The sequence below is a fragment of the Pagrus pagrus genome (genome assembly GCF_965226575.1).
Source record: "Pagrus pagrus genome assembly, chromosome: 8".
NCBI lineage: Eukaryota > Metazoa > Chordata > Actinopteri > Spariformes > Sparidae > Pagrus > Pagrus pagrus.
This window is the reverse complement of record NC_140192.1, coordinates 31,826,764-31,844,323: the sequence shown is the minus strand read 5'-3', so window position 1 is coordinate 31,844,323 and position 17,560 is coordinate 31,826,764. Positions and strand designations below refer to the sequence as shown.

At 41.8% G+C, this 17,560-nt stretch overlaps 1 protein-coding gene across 2 annotated transcripts in view; it reads right to left on the bottom strand.

The window, feature by feature from the left end:
* Nucleotides 1-17,560, bottom strand: part of niban2b (niban apoptosis regulator 2b) — a 41,767-nt gene that overhangs the window by 14,626 nt on the left and 9,581 nt on the right. For both annotated transcript variants that reach the window (XM_084360603.1, XM_084360602.1), the window contains exons 2-5: nt 11,651-11,781; nt 9,969-10,097; nt 9,771-9,876; nt 7,983-8,150 (exon numbers count right to left, since the gene is read on the bottom strand). In XM_084360603.1, the coding sequence (XP_084216729.1) occupies nt 7,983-8,150; nt 9,771-9,876; nt 9,969-10,097; nt 11,651-11,781 (534 nt within the window). The remainder of the gene's footprint in view (nt 1-7,982; nt 8,151-9,770; nt 9,877-9,968; nt 10,098-11,650; nt 11,782-17,560) is intronic.

Sequence of the window (17,560 nt, the reverse complement as noted above, 5' to 3'; positions counted from 1 at the left end):
TGTGTGCCGTTTAAGTTTAACTGACAGTAGTCAACACCAGAGTCAAATGGTGCGTGAGAAAGCTTCTCTACATTCCTTTAAGTTGTCTGGCTTCCAAAGAAAATGAAAATCTGTTAAAACCAGAAGAGCATGAAAACACTGAGTGCTGTGATTAAACTAAACTCTGAAATATGTTCAGCCTTATTGGACAGTGTGTGAGAACTCCCAGTGATGACATGTATGTGAGAGTTCCTTGTAGTAGCAGGAACAGGAAGTCCCAAGACCCTCTCAAAGAGGGGGTTGTTATTTTGACTGAGCCTCTGCTCATGAGGGGATTTCAAACAAACCAAAGATCAGGATTTACAGTCTCCTATTCCATCTGAACAACCCACAAAATTGCTTCTTCTTAAACACATCACAAGACATCAGTCTCACTCTCAAGAGTGACTCAAGCTTACGTCAAACTACTATTCAAAGCAGCTTCTACCAAATGATGGCTCCGGACCAAATCCCAGTGATATTTATACTAGAGATGGAGAAATAAAGGATAGAGCTATCAGACTCTCAGCACCTACTCTGTTTCATCAACAGTATTAGGGAAATTTCCTAGAAAAAGTCCAGAATCATGACATTATCAGGGACGTTCCATCCACCTGATGATACCCTCACCCTACAAAGGGCTAAATAACAACGACCTCCTGGTTTGAAACCAGATGGAGGCCCTTGCTGCATGTCACTGCCCTTTCAATCACCAAAGCAGCTGATCAAAACACCACAGGGTACACATGGATCCAGAGACAATTCCTTTCATTCTTTAAAATCCGATTGAATATATTTTCACAAAAAGAGGCACTGTTTTTACTATTTTCAGGCAAAATTTAAAAACTGCACTGAAAACCTGCACTTATCAAGGTTTTGGGGTGCCCGACTGTATTTTTGTTGTTCCTTCCCATCATTTAATTCAGGAGAACATTAACTTTGTCCGGCTCATTTTAAGCCCTAATTTTAGATTTGCTTTCACACTGACAGAGCCCTCTGTGTGAAGAAGAATGACTGGTTTACCTGGGGTGAGATCAGTGCACCCACGCCTTGACTTTTTAACAGAGCTGTTAAAATGTCAGTGCAGGTCTCTGTGCGGCACTCAGGGAACATATGGAGTCATTCAGCCGCTCATACATCATGCAGCTGGCCTGTGTCACGGCTCAGGCATGTTAACTATTAGTACCATTTCCTCTTCCATGCTCCTCACAGGCCCAGCCCTCACAGCTCACACAGGTTTCCGATCAATGCTCGACACTGCAGAGACATTAAAGGAAATACAAATCTGCCTCTGAGGTGAGAAAGTCTGAAAATCCACTGTTTGAATACAAATTTGTGTGTGGTCCTGGTTTTCATATTCAGGTTTCACAGCTACAAAAGTTAAGAATACAGTATTCAAAGCTCACAGAATGATTATGATTAAGAGACATGAAGAGAGACACTGTGTTCAGAGCAGTCAGAGCTAGAAAGACTAAGGGAATTTGAAGAAATGGATCCTGATAGAGAGCAGACTTGGAAACAGTGCAGTCTAAACAATGTGCTCTTGTTAAGCCACGCTGGAACAACCACTCACTGCCTCTGGCACCGCCGTCAAATCTCTCAATTATCAAGTAAACTATAAATGCCACTGTATCCACTGCCATAGCTGTATTACATTTGCTGTAAACTGCACAGCGATGACCAATGACATGAAAATAACAAAGTCTTGTTTAAAGTCATCAAAGCACTAGTTTGGTTTAAAGAGTTTCAGGAGGAGAGGGGAAACCAAGCAGAGGCCTGAGGTGCTGTGAGCTATTACCAAACTTTTACAAACAACTAAAACACAGAAGGCGTTACTATCATAATGTGCAATTCTGTTTATCATGCTGTAAGACATTCTGTCTGGGTTCTTCATAAGCAAAGAAGGATGAACAGTCAAAGATGCTGCACCAACAACTTATAAATGATTTTAATATGAATATTGTGTACTTGTGACACATGACGGTAAATATACTGATAACTTGGCCTTTATAGCTGCCCAAAGACTTATGTTTATTTATACTGGGCCTCAATATTTACATGTAGTGCTAACGTCCAGTATCCATGGAGCAGCCTCCTTTATGTAGCCATTTAGGGAGAAGGTTGATTGGCGTGTAGTGGCCATGCAGGAGATCTGAGTTTGCTTCCTGTCCCAGGCCTGACTGACAGATGTTAATGTTAGAGAAAGTGGTTACACAACACCATAGTTACTATGTGCAAATATTACAAAAAGTTAAAATAATTGTTTTTTATTTAAAAAAATAATAATGTAAAAGAAATGCTTGCACTGAATGGAGTTGTTTTAATGTGATACGGGTCGAATTTTTGAGATTGTACGCTCACCAATCCCACACGTTCTCACTATTGATTCATCAAATATGGTGATGGTCAGTCAGCCCTCTAGCATCAGTTTTGTATGTTCAGGGCTCTGTGGTCAAGTTAGTAATAATAAACATGCAAGGCTTGCCTTCAGATATCTCACATAAAATAAGTTTTGGACAGTTGGTTAGGTGTAGGCACCAAAACCACTAGGTTTACGAAAAGGGGTTAGGATGAAGGCTAGAGGGTAAAACATAGGCCATGTCTCCGGAGTCTGCGTCAGGAGGAGAAATAATCTGGTGAATTTGTGTTTTTCAGAGTTTCTCTAAAGCTTCCGGTCTCAGCAGCACTGTTTTGTGGGGATCTTCCCTATGCTGAGTTTTGAGTCGTTTTTCTTTCAGTGGTTGTGAACGGGATTGGAACTGAACCGTTTTGGGGTTGTGGGGAAAACAACCTCCACTATTTACGAAGGGATTGAACTCTGGGGCGTCTTTCAGGCTCACACTCACACCAAAATTGAATTGAGTTGTGGTCTGTCTGTATATTTCATTGCTACTTGTCATTTGTTTTATTGTTTCCGATGGTTTGAGGGAGGGATTTCATTTCTATTATATCATATTTTTATTATTCCTGTCTGTTTTTCATATTGCAATACATCGCAGGGAAGAAAAATATTGCAATGTCAGTTCTTTCGAATATTGTGCAACCCTACTAAGATGATTACTAACTACCTGCGCCTTTTTTAATACTTTTGGCTATAACCAATTTAATGAAAACCTGATTTACTTATATTTACAGGTTCTGAGACGGGGCTTTTCCAGCACCCTGATATGGAGGGTGACAGTCTGAGATCCAGATTTATTTCTTGTATACAAGTACCTCAAATGATGGATTTGGAAACTTCCTGAATCACAGTCTTTATTTTATTTTATGAAATCAAGCAGAATGCTACTCAGGCAGTTCTACTGGCTTTGTCTGTATACACCTCACATGAAAACAGTTTGCACTGCTTAGAGTTGGACCTACAAATTTTTTAACACACACCGCACGCAGTCCCAAACACCTATTTGTCTGTTTCTGTTTCCACCCTACAATAACTATAAACTGTGTCTGAGAATGTAAGTGCAGGTGTGGTGGATGAACTGCAGCACCTGTCAGTTAATGAAGCCTCTGCTAAAGTAAACAGCAGAGGTGTGGTTAGAACAAAGCTTCAAATAAGTGACAGCTTCCTCCTGGGTCCTACCTCTGGCACTGTGTTAATCTGAGCTGAGCACCATGGCAACCAGGTAAATATGTCATGGCATGACACCATGATGTATTTATTTACTCTTATTTACACTTGCAATTCAGTGCCAGCTTCACATTCACCTCTGATTGCGGCAGATACACATACAGCTGAGAGCTCACAGGCTAGAGTTTCTATCTTCACTCTGCAACAGTAAGGTCACTTGTTGCACAACACTGACAAAACTATGTTAAAGATTACACTGAGAAGCACTTTATTTTTTCAACTTTAAGTCAGAAGCTAGCCAGCATTAGCCTGCTGCCTGCTTGGACCCTATCTTACCACAGTGCAAAGTGTCAGGGCAGTTTTCTGGCCGATGCAGTTGTCATTTTCACGACCAGTGCCCACATTGTGTGCTTGTGCCTATGAGCATGTACGTAGGGCAGGTATGATCAGGTGTATTGCCATCTTTAGGCAGCAGAAGGCGACTGTGCCATAGACCAACAAATGCGTGATGTAAAGTCAATGTCTCAGCATGTTTCCTGCTATTTAAAGGCTGCATTGTTCAGATAGTAAGATGTGCCTACATAGACTGGTTTACAATTCACGAAAACTTGGCTTTAATGATTAGAGAGACAGCTAATATCACTGTCGCAGCTATCGTGGCATGTTTAGGCAGCAAAACTTTAATTTTCAATTATTATATATGACAGAGGAAACAGAATTACATTTTTAGCTTCTGAATTAAATATTTCAGGTCAGCTCTGACGGAGCTCAGGATTGATCAGGACAGGTGCATTAGACCAGACTATTTGACTTTTTGAACCTGCTGTGTGTGTGACCTTTTGATGTCTAGAAGAACAAAGACTATTAACAAACATTAGATCCAGACCGATCCTGTCGACATGTCGCGAGATTTAAATAACAATTAAAGTTCAGCTGCCCTCTCTCGTCAGTAAATACACAGCATATTTCTTAATGGAGAGACACTCTTATTGTTCCCGTCGCTGGGAGATTACTACAGGTAATGTTATTAACATTTTCCCCATTAAAGATGTATTATTTCACCCAACTGCCTCCTGTCCGCTGTTAATAAGAATGATATTTTTTTATGACCTGGCCAGACAAGTCCACAGACTAAAATCAATTTACTGCTGCTTACACACACAGGGACACGCATTAGTGCTTATTCTCATCAGTTAAATATTGGTGCATTTATTTAAACAGCTGCTGGTCCAGATAATATACCTGGTTGTGTACTAAAACTGTGCCGATCAGCTAGCTGAGCTACTGACATTTTTAACATCTCACTCTCACAGGAGACTATTCCCTTCTGCCTTAAGACAGCAATCATCGTTCCTGTACCTTAAAAAATCTGCTATGTATAGTCTTAATGACTACCACCCTGTGGCTCTCACCCCCATCCTGATGAAGTGTTTTGAGTAACTGGATCTCTAGCATATCAAAGACAACATCCCTGATAGCCTGGACCCTCACCGGTATGCTTTCAGAACCAACAGATCCATGGAGGATGCCATTTCCACTGCCCTCCACTCAGTCTTCACACACCTGTACAATCGGAACAGCTACATCAGGATGCTGCTTGTTGACTTCAGTACAACACTCTGCAAATGGATATTGGACTTCCTCACAAGCAGACCCTGGAGAGTTCGGATTGGCAGTCACACATACTCAACGTTGGTGCTCAACACCAGAGCCCCCCAGGGCTGTGTGCTTGGCCCCCTCCTGTTCACACTGTACACCCATGACTGCACTCCCAGACATCAGGAGAACTCAATTGTGAAGTATGAGAACGACACCACCATCATTGCCAGTAATATAAAAACAGCGATGAGAATTCACATAGGGTGGAAATCAACAATCTTGCAGAGTGGTGCACAGAGAACACTCTACTGCTCAACGTCAGCAAAACCAAGAAGCTGATTGTTGATTTTACAAAAAGAAGAGGAAGAAGAAGAAGAAACTTGTGAACAGTTATAGTTATATATTATGGTCATCACACATCACCACCCTGGTTGAAAAAGCACAGAAAAGGCTTTACTTCCCACAGAAACTTATCAAGGCTATACTCTGGAGCCAGATTCTGGTCACCTTTCACAGAGTAGCAATATAAAGCATCCTGACTGCAAACATCCCAAACTGGCATGGCTCATCATGGTCCAGGACAGGAAGGCTCTACAGCTGGTGATTAACACCATCCAGGACATCACTGGTACTATCTACAGAGCATCAGTGACATCTGTGAAGTGAGATGTCTGCACAGTCCAAAATACTAAAAGACAACACCCACCCAGCCAGTCTGTTCACCCTGCTGCCATCTGACAGAAGATACAGAAGTATCTGCTGTCATACCATCAGACTACAGAGCAGCTTCATTCCTCAGACTGTGAGACTCCTCAACTCATCCTCAAAACTCTATTGTCTGAAAGATGTGACAAGACTCAAGGAGTGAATCATTATTTTGTTTTTTAAACCCTTGGTTAAAATATTACAATAAATTTACCTTGTACTTTGTAAATGGAGTTGTTGCTGGGACAAAGGATTAGGAGTCAGTGAAGGCAGAGGGTCCAGCAGAACAAGGACCACATCCCTGTCCCTCAGTGAAGATGAGCATCGCTGTTAAATAGCAATGTGCAGGCGCACCTGGCTTTTAAAAGGGAATGGCAGATGATACTCTGATTGGTTTAATTTATGTTACACCCAAAACCCACCAATGATTAATATTGAGACAAAAATACAACCCCTTTACACAATGCTGGCCAGTAGCACTGTGTTACTCCTTTACTCTCATACAACTGTGATACTAGATCATTTTTCTTCAAGTTAAACATCAAGTTACCCTGATGCCGCAATCAGAACCATTTATACATTTTTTCAATAATTTGTTAGTGTTTACTGTATAATACACCCACAATCCCCAAGCATTAAGCTGATTCCATGATCCCAATGGGCTACATTAGTACTGCTGTCCACTCCTTCAACAACTACCCTGGTGTATCAGCGAATGACATGCCTGCTTTTAACCAACATGTAGTCCAGAAGCTGCAATGTGGGTGTCTTTGTTCCCATACTTGCCTTCATACCTTGCACACAGCTGAAGCATTAAAATGAACAGCAACTTAACTAGGTGGCAGGTAAGGACTGAATCAAATCTGTTTTCAAAACTTCAGATTTTCCACAACATACAATACATGGCACCACCCAAGGGAATTTAAAACATTTTTTCATTGGTGTGGTTTGTTTGGGGTCTGCTACTGAGTCTGCTACAACCTAATATACCATCACCACTACACAGGCTCAAAGGAATGCAGGATGTGCGGGATAGTCATTAAGCACATGTGAATGCATAGTTGAAAGCTAGTATATCTGCGTTCTGGAAAATAGTTATGTCCTCTGATGGAACCAGTTATGCACAACGGGAGGACTGCAGAGACTGTTCTTGTTTTCTAACCTTGTTTGGTCAATACACTCATCAGTGGTGATGCAAGATAGTAAGTCCAAGTGCATCTGAAATATCACTTTCAGGAATGTTTCCCAAAATACATGGCTTCATGACTGAGAGGGGCCAGATAAAGTACTGGGATTGAGTTGCTCCACAATTCAGAAAGAAGCAAACCTGTGCACTGCAATAGATGAAGTGATTCAATACTGGGCCGAGCATGTAAGACAAGATGAGACCTGTTGATTCAAAAGAACTGTTGCATCATCAGGTATTATTTTACAAACTTAGAAGAACTTAAAGGTCTCTGAATAAGTGTAGAAAAGTGATACTTTCATTTCCACAAAGCTCTTATGAAAACGCATCAAATGTTTTTGTTCTAACACAGAACTCTGAAGGAACTCGTCCAGGATGAGGCCATTCTTGCTCTCACTGCATCTCCATTTTTCCACAAAATGTCTCTATAGCAATTAAGGCAAGTGAACAGAAGGCAAAATGCCCAATATGTTTAAGCCACATATATTCAGTCTCACAGACTGTTCTAGAGGCCACTTGTGGGGAGGCTTTTATCTACTCCCCTCAGCTTGCAGCCTTAGGCAGCCACAGACTAAATCAAAAGACTCAAGTTCATATTTATCTCATAAACCTGCCCAGAGCATCAGTGAAGCTGATGTGTCCTGGCGCCTTGTAACTTAATTTAACATATCACAGCATTGTAAAGCATCTCATTTAAAAATTGCTTTGCATAACTAAATGGTCAACTAATTGGAGCATTAATGACCCATGTAAGGAAATAATCTTACTGTCATGAAACAAACAATCATGTCATATATCATGTTGAGTCATTTTTGTCCATCACAGGATTAATAAGCGTGTGTGTGTGTGTGTGTGTGTGTCTTTTATTGACCAACTTTGTGTTGGTCATTAGTTGACAGGACTCACCATCATTGGTATGTCTGACACAGTCCTGGAGGACAGCGTGCCACTTCTGCTGCTCTTTCTCTGTTGCCACACAGAAGTAGTAGTGATGGGCGTAAGGGTGCCACAGGATCAGAGGGAACTGGGTGGCACACTTCAGGAAAGGTGAACTTCCCAACTTAGCTTTCACACCTGGAAAATATTGATACAACATTAAACATGGTTAGTATGTTGTAGGTCCTATAATGAATGAAGAGTGTGCATTTAAGAGATTAATGTAGGCTTCAGCAGCAACATTATTAATCCATGCAGTGCAGACAGGAATGGAAGCCCTAAAGGGCCATGCATTCATACATTTTATTTCCTCCGTTTTCCCGTGATAACGGTTAATTTCATTTGTTTTCTCGAGATCTCGAGTTATTATCTCGAAATAACAACTGCTGTCTTCCCGAGATAACGGGATAATTTTCTTGAGATCTCGAGATAACGAAACTTTGTTTTCCCGAGATAACGAGATAATTATTTGAGATCTCATCATTAACTACATAGCTGGTCAGCTATGTAGTTAATGACGACATCAGGCTCACTTAGATTGCGCCGCCGATATAGCTGAGGCCTTGCTAACTGTCTTTTTAGATTATGCACATGTTTATATCATCTGTAATAGCAAGGCATAATGCTATTTCAGCCTGTGTCAGGCCTTGATTGAAAAGATATGTGACGCAGTGATCGATATGCTCCTGCTCCTCTGACATTGCTACACTGAATGATGTTTCCTGCAATGATTTAATATACTACACTATCCTTTTGTTTTCTCAAGATCTCGAGAAAATTATCCCATTATCTCGGGAAAACGGCAGTTGTTATTTCGTGATTATAACTCGAGATCTCGAGAAAACAAATGAAATTAACTCGTTATCACGGGAAAACGGAGGAAATAAAATGTATGAATGCATGGCCCTTTGTCGTCACAATGGGAGACAGGGCTCGGCTCAACTGGATTTGGCAGCCTGAAAGAGCAAACTTGGACTGAACATAGCCTCAAAGACCGATGGAGGTCAGTTTGAAGACAGGCAATACAGTAAGGAGGTGATTTACAGCAGCTCTGACCAGGACTATGACTCTGGGGTTGAAAAGAAACGGCAGGCAGTGACGGGAGAGGTGTGTAGTAGGAGAGAAGCTAGAGAGAGTCAGGCATCAGCAGTGGGTCAAAACGGCGTGTAGAGCCGGAATATTTTCACATCTTACTCTGTGAACTGAGGATTAATTTAGACCAAACCAGAGGAGATTTTGAATAAAAAATGTTTAGGATGAGTTTATGAGGCAATTAAGCTCGTCATAGAGTCTTCCAAAGTTTTCCATTTGATGTAAAGGTGGAGCCATAAAGACGGATGTAAGTGATACCTGTAATAATCTTATAGAAAATCATATCTCAGACACCCCTTTGTCCCATTCTAGTCTCACTATGAGTCTCTCTGATCTGCAAACACCGTTACTATGTTCTTCTCTCCATCTATAATTCCTCCCAATGTTCCAACCCTTAACTCCCAAACTCACACTTATTGAGATCTTCTTTCCAACCAATGTGTCATACATCGCCAATCGGCAGGAACTCCCCAAATGTGACAACTTCTACTACAATCCTAGGCTTTTACTGAGGTTTAGTGTCCAGAGGTTGATTGATGATATGATTCAAATCTTTTTTCTTGTCATGAAAAAGTGGAATATAAAAAAAATGCTTAAAATAATCAGCATGAATTGTTGCAGCTGAGGCTGCCCTCCCCTTCTCTCCCATCCCATTCTCCGCCTCACCAGGCAGGGAGTTGCTGATCAGATCCATGTATTGCTCAATAGATGTCAGAACTTTGTAGCCGGCACAGTTGATGGTTCCTTTGGGATGGAGGTGTCTGTCATGGGCCTGGTAGTGAAGACATGGAGCAGAGTTAACATGTTGAACAGTGAGTGAAACAAGCATCATATAAAACAGTCTGTACAGACACTTTGTCTCACCGCTTTGTTGTCATAGTAACTGATGTTGTAGGAGTCTGGGACGAAGAAGAAGCGGTTCCTCCATTTCTTATTCTCCTCCAGGTACTGAAAGAGTGTGCCGGAGAAGATGGACTTGTTCTCCAGAGGAATCTGTGGGTGAAACACATTTCAATTCAATGACAAGACAGTACACTGCACAGACATGTAGAAGAGCAGAAAAGCCAGCCGGTCTTTAAGTATCAGAGTAATTGCGCAAAATGTTTGATGGAAACAGATTTGACGAATAAACTATTTTTTCCACATACGCGGTCGCACTCCCCAACACCTGTACACATACTTTAAAGGGGACATATTATGCAAAACTGACTTTTTCCTTGCTTTAGTATGTATAGTTGCGTATCCGGAGTGCCTCCCCACCCCTTAAGCATGAGTTTTGACAACTACGTCAATATTTTGTACCTGGCAGAGTCAGGAATTGAGTCTCTAAATGAGCCGTTTGGATTTCACCCGGATTGTTACGTAACAGTCCGGGTGATTTGAATACTCCAGCCCTCGCGCTGGGTATCTCCTCCCACATTACGCCAGCTACCTGAACGAGGATCCACCATTTTCTCGTTCTCGCTAACTTGTACGCGACAGCCTGACCGCTACCATGTACAACCCGAAAGCCAAGCACTGCTGCTCTGTCGTCGGATGCACGGATCCTCCTGTTTCGCTACATCGCCTCCCTACCAAAGAGGATATCAGAGCGAAGAGGCTACTTTTTATTTATCAGGGTCTCAGCTTCAGTGAGCAGAAGCGTTATGGTCTGTGCCAGTCACTTCACCCCGGACTGTTTCAGCAACCAGGGTCAGTATAACCCTGGACTGGCAACGAGATTGTCCCTTAAAAGATGGATCCATACCCACTGTCAGTGATGGAACTGTAAGTATTTAAAAAACAGTGTAGTTTGTGTTACTTTGGCCGTTTAGCACATGAGCTAATGCTAACCGTGGATGTAAATATGAGGCTGAACTAACATTACATGTGAAGTTATCAACGTTGGATTCACGATAATGTTAATGATACGAAGCGTTAATGTGTCATATCAGCACTCTTTTAAAACATGAAGGTGAATTGAGAAAATGAATTGGGATATTGAGCTTTTATCGCTTCTAACCGGCCGGTGAACCACTGCTCGGCCGTGAACATGGGGAGGAGACGGGGTGAAATGTCTCAGTTGTTCGCGGACAGTGAGCTGCTGCTCGGCGGTGAACAAACAGAGGAGACGGGGTGAGATCGTCTCAGTTGTGTGTGTCAGTTGTTCGCGAACGTTTCGCTGCTGATCCGCGGTGAACACGCAGAGGAAACGGTATGAACTGGTCTCTGTTATTCACGGCCAGTGAGCTACGTTAATTCATTAGCATGTTGTGCTAAAGGACAGTGTGTAAGCAAACTTCTAGAAGCGTGTCTTGTCTGAATGCACTGCTGACTGTGTGACAGCCCGAGGAGCTGCTGTAGTTTGGCAGATGTCATGGCTCTGGGAATCGGGCAAAGTAAAAATATTGCCCGATTAGAAACTGACTGAAATTTGATTCTTAATATTACATAATTTTACTGTAGTAGTTCAGCTAGTTTTTTATTTCAAAAAGTTTCGGAAACATTTTAGCAGATTGTTGGAGGTTCTGCTGTTGAGTTGAGAGAGGTGGAAGAGGATATTTTACCTTGCGGTGTAGTAGTTGAGGTTGAGGGCCGCCTCCTCCTTCTATCTCAAAGCGAACTTTGTTAAAGAGAGCCACTGCATACTGCTGCTCATACAGATGCCCAAACTGCCCCATCACCTCCCCAGTCCGAGCTGAAACACACAAACACACATGCACACGCTGTTAGAAATACAATGACTGTAATGTTTATTGTGTTTCACATGGTGCTTGAAACAATGAGCACAATGAGCAGTCAGCCTCAGGGGCTGTGACATACGTGGACTTTCAACATTCATTTGAATCAGGGTCATATCAATCAATTCAGAAATAAAATAAACAATCCAGGAAAGACATTTTTTTCACACACACACACACACACACACACACACACACACACACACACACACACACACACACACACACACACACACACACACACACACACACACACACACACACACGAGACAACTGACATATTGGTTGGCTGATAGTGGTCCTTCAAGTCATTATTGCTGTATTTGTTGTCAGATATGTGCGGATATAAAAACTTTGTTTTTCATCGCTTTTAATGCCGAAAAAGATGCTTAGGGTAATTTAATTATTTAATTCCTAGTAAAGTTTACCATTTTGGTGCACTGATGTTATTTTAGACAGTAAAGTTTACAGTAAAACTGTCAAATATCCTGCCTTCAGTACATACAGTGCCTATAAATTATACACCCCCTTGAACGTTTTCCCCTTTTTATTGCTTTTAGAAATGGAATCATGGTCAATATAATTTGGCTTTTTGGACTATTTTTTAAAAAACAACAACAAATCAATTAATTGAAAATACATAATGTAAAATAAGTGATCGCATAAGTATTCACCCCCTTCAAGTCAGTATTTAGTAGATGCACTGTGGGCCATCAAATCACAGCACTGAGTCTGGCTTGCACTGCAATTTTACTCCATTCTTCTTTACAAAATTGCTCCAGCTCTTTCAGGTTGCAAGGGGATCGGGCGTGAACAGCCCTTTTCAAGTACAGCCACAAATTCTCTATTGGACTGAGGTCTGGGCTTTGACTCGGCCACTCCAGAACATTCACCTTGTTGTCTTCACACCATTTCTTTCTAGCTTTCGCTGTATGCTTCGGGTCATTGTCTTGCTGGAAAATAAATCTTCTCCCAAGTCATAGTTCTCTTGCAGATTGAATTATGTTTTCCTCCAGGATTTCACTATATTTTGCTGCAATGATTTTACCCTCTACCTTTACAAGCCTTCCAGGCCCTGGAAGGCTTGTTAAAAATCAATAAAGCAAATAAGGCCTAATATGGTACACTGTACTTTACTCCTGGGATACAGAAACAGCTTTGTTCACTTACTCATGAACCCAAAGACAAATAGTAGTCCATCTAAAATAGAAAATTCATTTAGATGAAACGACTAGAAAAGAGGAACTATCGAGCATCTTGTGGATTATTGCATCGATCAAACTGCACTACATGTTGATCCTGTATTCGTACATTAGTAACTGGCTGTTCAGTGTAATCAGGATTCCATCTAGGCTTGATGGGAAATATGTCCAACAGGTGCAACTGCAGTAGGGACGTGGATGAGCCCATCTCTGCACTGTGGTTATGAAGAGCTGGAAGTACACAGTTAAGATCACTGGTATTGGCATTTGGAAGCTAGCCACACAACAATATGAATAAATCTAGACACGACAAAAGATAAGACCCAGACAATATATCAGTTTGCTTCATCAATAACTGGTTCACTGAGAATTTCTGACATGTGGCCAGAAAAAGGCAGGGAAGTAGAAAGTAGTAGTAAGTAGAAAGTCACTGCAGGACAACATTTTGAATAACCCTCGGTGGATACAGGTGAAATGAGCCTGACATCATTGTTTGAACTGTGAGGATTAAAGCAAACTATCCTGAATAAACATCCTGGTGACCAAAGAGTGAACTGCCTCTCTTACACATTCGCCAGTCTGAGTCAGTTGCCTCCTGCTCCACTCTCTCCCACAAAGAATGTCTCACACTTCATGAAAGACGTCAACAGAGGAGAGTTACGTCCACAGAGCTGCTGCTGTGTCAGAGGTTAACAAATAAAGTGAAAGCCAACAATTAATTACATGATGTCTTCAAGTGTAGACATTCTTGCTTTCATGCTCTTGTACAAATCTCTGAATGCAGCTCTCAGGCTACATACAGATTTTATTCCCTAAAAATGAGTGTGATTGAATGTACCATAGCTCCTGCACAGGCACACAGTCAAGGGAAAAAAGCAACAGAGAATTGTTCTCTGGGTCGGACAGGAAGTCTCAAGAGGAATGTGACCCTTAGCTAAGAAAACGAGAGATGGGGGAAGGAGAAAGTCCAGACCCATGGTTTCTAGACATTTGCCATTTTTAATAAGTAGGCTAGGTGTAGGCTGGCATGTACTGTTAGCTTCGATAGCACTATTGTAGTTTTCAAAAATACATGAATGCCTGGAGACATGTATGTTTCCTGACACATTCTCACTCCCACCTCATATGGCAGCGATTCAGAGTCAAACAAGCCAGCAGTCATAAAGAGATGCTGTTCATTTAAATACAGGCACAATGCTGCACATTTCCAGACTTAGTGCACACATGCACATGACAATGAAACATGAAATAGGTGTTGTCAAGAATGCAAATTACAGTGTGAAGTGGGAGTGAAGGTAACTTATTATTCACCTAATGAAAAGAGGAAAGGGTCTTAAATAGCAAAAGTTACCTACAAGTGGCTGTACTAGAACTCTGTAAATGTTCAGTCTAAAGATAAAAGATACAAGATTTAAATTCAAAAACTGTACGAGTGACAAGTAAAACCAAATTATGAAATCTGAGCATGCACTTGATTTATAACTGTTGGTATTTGAAAAATGTCAAAACTGTAATGCTCATTGTGTCTCCAACACAAAACCAACACATGTCAGGCTGCAGACACATTTTAATCAAGCCCTACTCCTGAGAATGTTATCAGTTGTCAAGAGTACATTCCATCCCAGCAGTGGTCTTGGTGAGTACTGCACCTCTCAAAACATTTGTGCCCTTTCCATCTACTTCCACCCTTTGGGTGGGAGGGGCCAGGGCACTGTAGGGCGAGTGCATCATGGGTGGGAGACCGGGGACAAAGTCAGCGCTGACTCATGTAACACAGCAGACAGAAACAATGCAATCATCTGTATGTGTATGACACTCAGCTTAGTCAAACAGCACTAAGCTCCATATGATTATGACTGCATGAGAAAGCCTGTGTGAACTCCCTCATCCCTGACCCTGGCAGGTCTGAGTGGAAAATGTAGAACTTTATTCTTTGTCATTGTGCAATCCCTGTTTCAAAAGCTCCATCAGACTCTTCCCTGATCACAATGTCTAACAGCCGGTTCAGTCAAGGGATACATATAACTATACTAGTATTTATAACTAGCAGCAGCCCTCAGAACCCTGACCTTCAGTTTCATCCATATGGAAAGACTGACAGCAGCTTGTTCTATGGTTGACATGCTTCTCTTGGAAAAGTCACTCAGCGTAATCACATGACAACCAGACCGCATCAGAGAATCAAAGACCTCATTCATGTCAAAGAACCGAAGACAGCAGGAGATACACTAAAAGATGATGCAGCCCTTATTAAACTGTCCTAGTCGCACAAGTACGTCAGCAAACTTTTCAGTACTTCCACTGACCATCAAATTCCTGACCGAGAACACCCCTGATGATTAGGCAGAATTTATGGCCAAAACAGAGAAGCTGCAATAAAGTGCCTTCTGACAACAATGTGAGGATGTGTGAGGACTATCAGGGTGATGTCTTACTGGGCAGGGCTGAGAGGGCCCATACAGGAGGCCTCAACTTAAAAACCAAACCTGCAGACTCTACAAATGCAATGAGATGTATCTTTCGGTAAAAAAACATCATTAGTTACAAACCTGTGGTCATAAACATTTAAAGTGCGATTCCCAAGGAGCATGATGGTATCAGTATTTCCCACAGGATATCATGAGACCACAGGCCCTGCAGGGGGCTGCTATGAAAGGACAATTTGCACATTTTAAGAGGCTATCTCATAAATAACACGAATGTCATTAATGCCATAAATTAATTACATTTTAAATGCATAAAATACTGAAATATAACTAAGATTTGGCTCTGCTGCCCGGTAATTAGTTAGGTGATTATCACAATTTACTATACAATACAGCTTTGGCTATACACTATTAACACAAGCCTATAGGCAACAGTCATTATCAATCCACTGTAACTAAACTATGATGTAAATAAAACCTTGACTGTCAACTGTCAGGAGAACCATCTCATCCATTGTCTGGTCAGTCTGGTTCAAGCTGCTGCTGGAAAACCCGAGTTTTGTGTGTTCACGTGCAATGTGCATATCTTTTCCGAGCTGCAGTTCATAAACACTGTTACCCATACGTGCTTATCAAACGTAATAAATAACGAGTTGTATTTAGTCTCACGTTTCTCAGGCAAGGGGACGCAGAACAGCGCTGGAAGTGGCGGGTAAATAAAACAGCAGACCAAGGAATACAATTACCAGCTTACATTAGCTAGGTTAACAAGACAGACAGACAGACAGACAGACAGACAGAAAACTAACACATCAACTTAACATTAGTTATTAGAAACTATTTGAATCTACCTAATAGCTGTTCCTGTAAATCTTTGGTATTTTTTCCTTGTAATGACCAGATTTCCGCTTCATAGTTCAACTTGTAAACATTATCCCTTTTCACACAGAGACTCTGCATTATCTCCGCAGTGACGGCTCACCAAGCACGCCGGTGCTGCGGATCCAAAAGAGGCACAGCGGTACGCATGAGGACGTTGAAATCTGTGTGTTTTTTTCAATGCGTTAATCTAAACATGTACCTGCTGACTGTTTATAATCATATGGATGCAGTTATAATGTGTTGTGGTTGAGATCCTGACCCACCAAACATCCTTGAGAGTGACAAAGTTAAGTTTTCTGCTCTAAATTACATAATAACATAATCGCCATCAGTAAACAGCGGACCCTGTCTGGCTCTCTGGATCTTTTTCAAGACAGTAACTACAACAACAATAGGGGAAAGAGACAACCACATGGTGAGTTAAAGTTTTTTGCCGGGGACAGACGCTGTTTTTCGGGCAGAAATGTGCAAGGAGTCAGTAGGACAGACAGGACGACAGATACTTTTCGACGTAAGTTGCCAAAGCCACTACCAGTTGAAGTGTGGGTCATTTCTCTTTTTATTTGATGAGTGAAGGATCTGTTTAGCTGTCAGCCTGTGAACACCATCAGATCGATTCCTGCTCCGCGCCTCTATTCGCTCTATTCACACAGACGCCGCCTCGCCTCTGCTGCGGCCCCCTCTCCACAGCTGAAACTTTCACACAGAGGACGGAGCGGAAAATTGGCACATGATTCCCGCACTCAAAGGGCAGTGTGAATGGGGCTAGTGACACGCCGCTCTGATACAAGGGGGAGGGGGCATAATTCATGGGGCCTTGGGCTGGAGTATGTGTGTGTGTGTTCCTATACAGCAAGGGGTGGGGGGGCTTGACTGACTGGGAGCGAAAGATGCTTTGCTGAATTAACGGCACAAAACATTGGAGATCTTCAGCACTATTATGAGATGTGAAAAATATTTTTGGTTCAATGAGACTCTTTTGCAGCAAATCAGACTATGGTGGACTGCCAGAGTCTTGTTCATTAATGGGAAGCACTGCGTATGAAACAGCCAATCACCAGGCTGTGTTGCAGATTTCCTGAACTTAGGTCCAGAGTGTCACATGAGCAATCTATTTGCAAAACTAGAATGGCACTATAGTGTCAGTCCCCTTTAATTCAATCAAGCCTAATCCAATTTCAAACATATTTAAATCCGCCAGATCAAGAAAAAAGAAAAAAAATCCT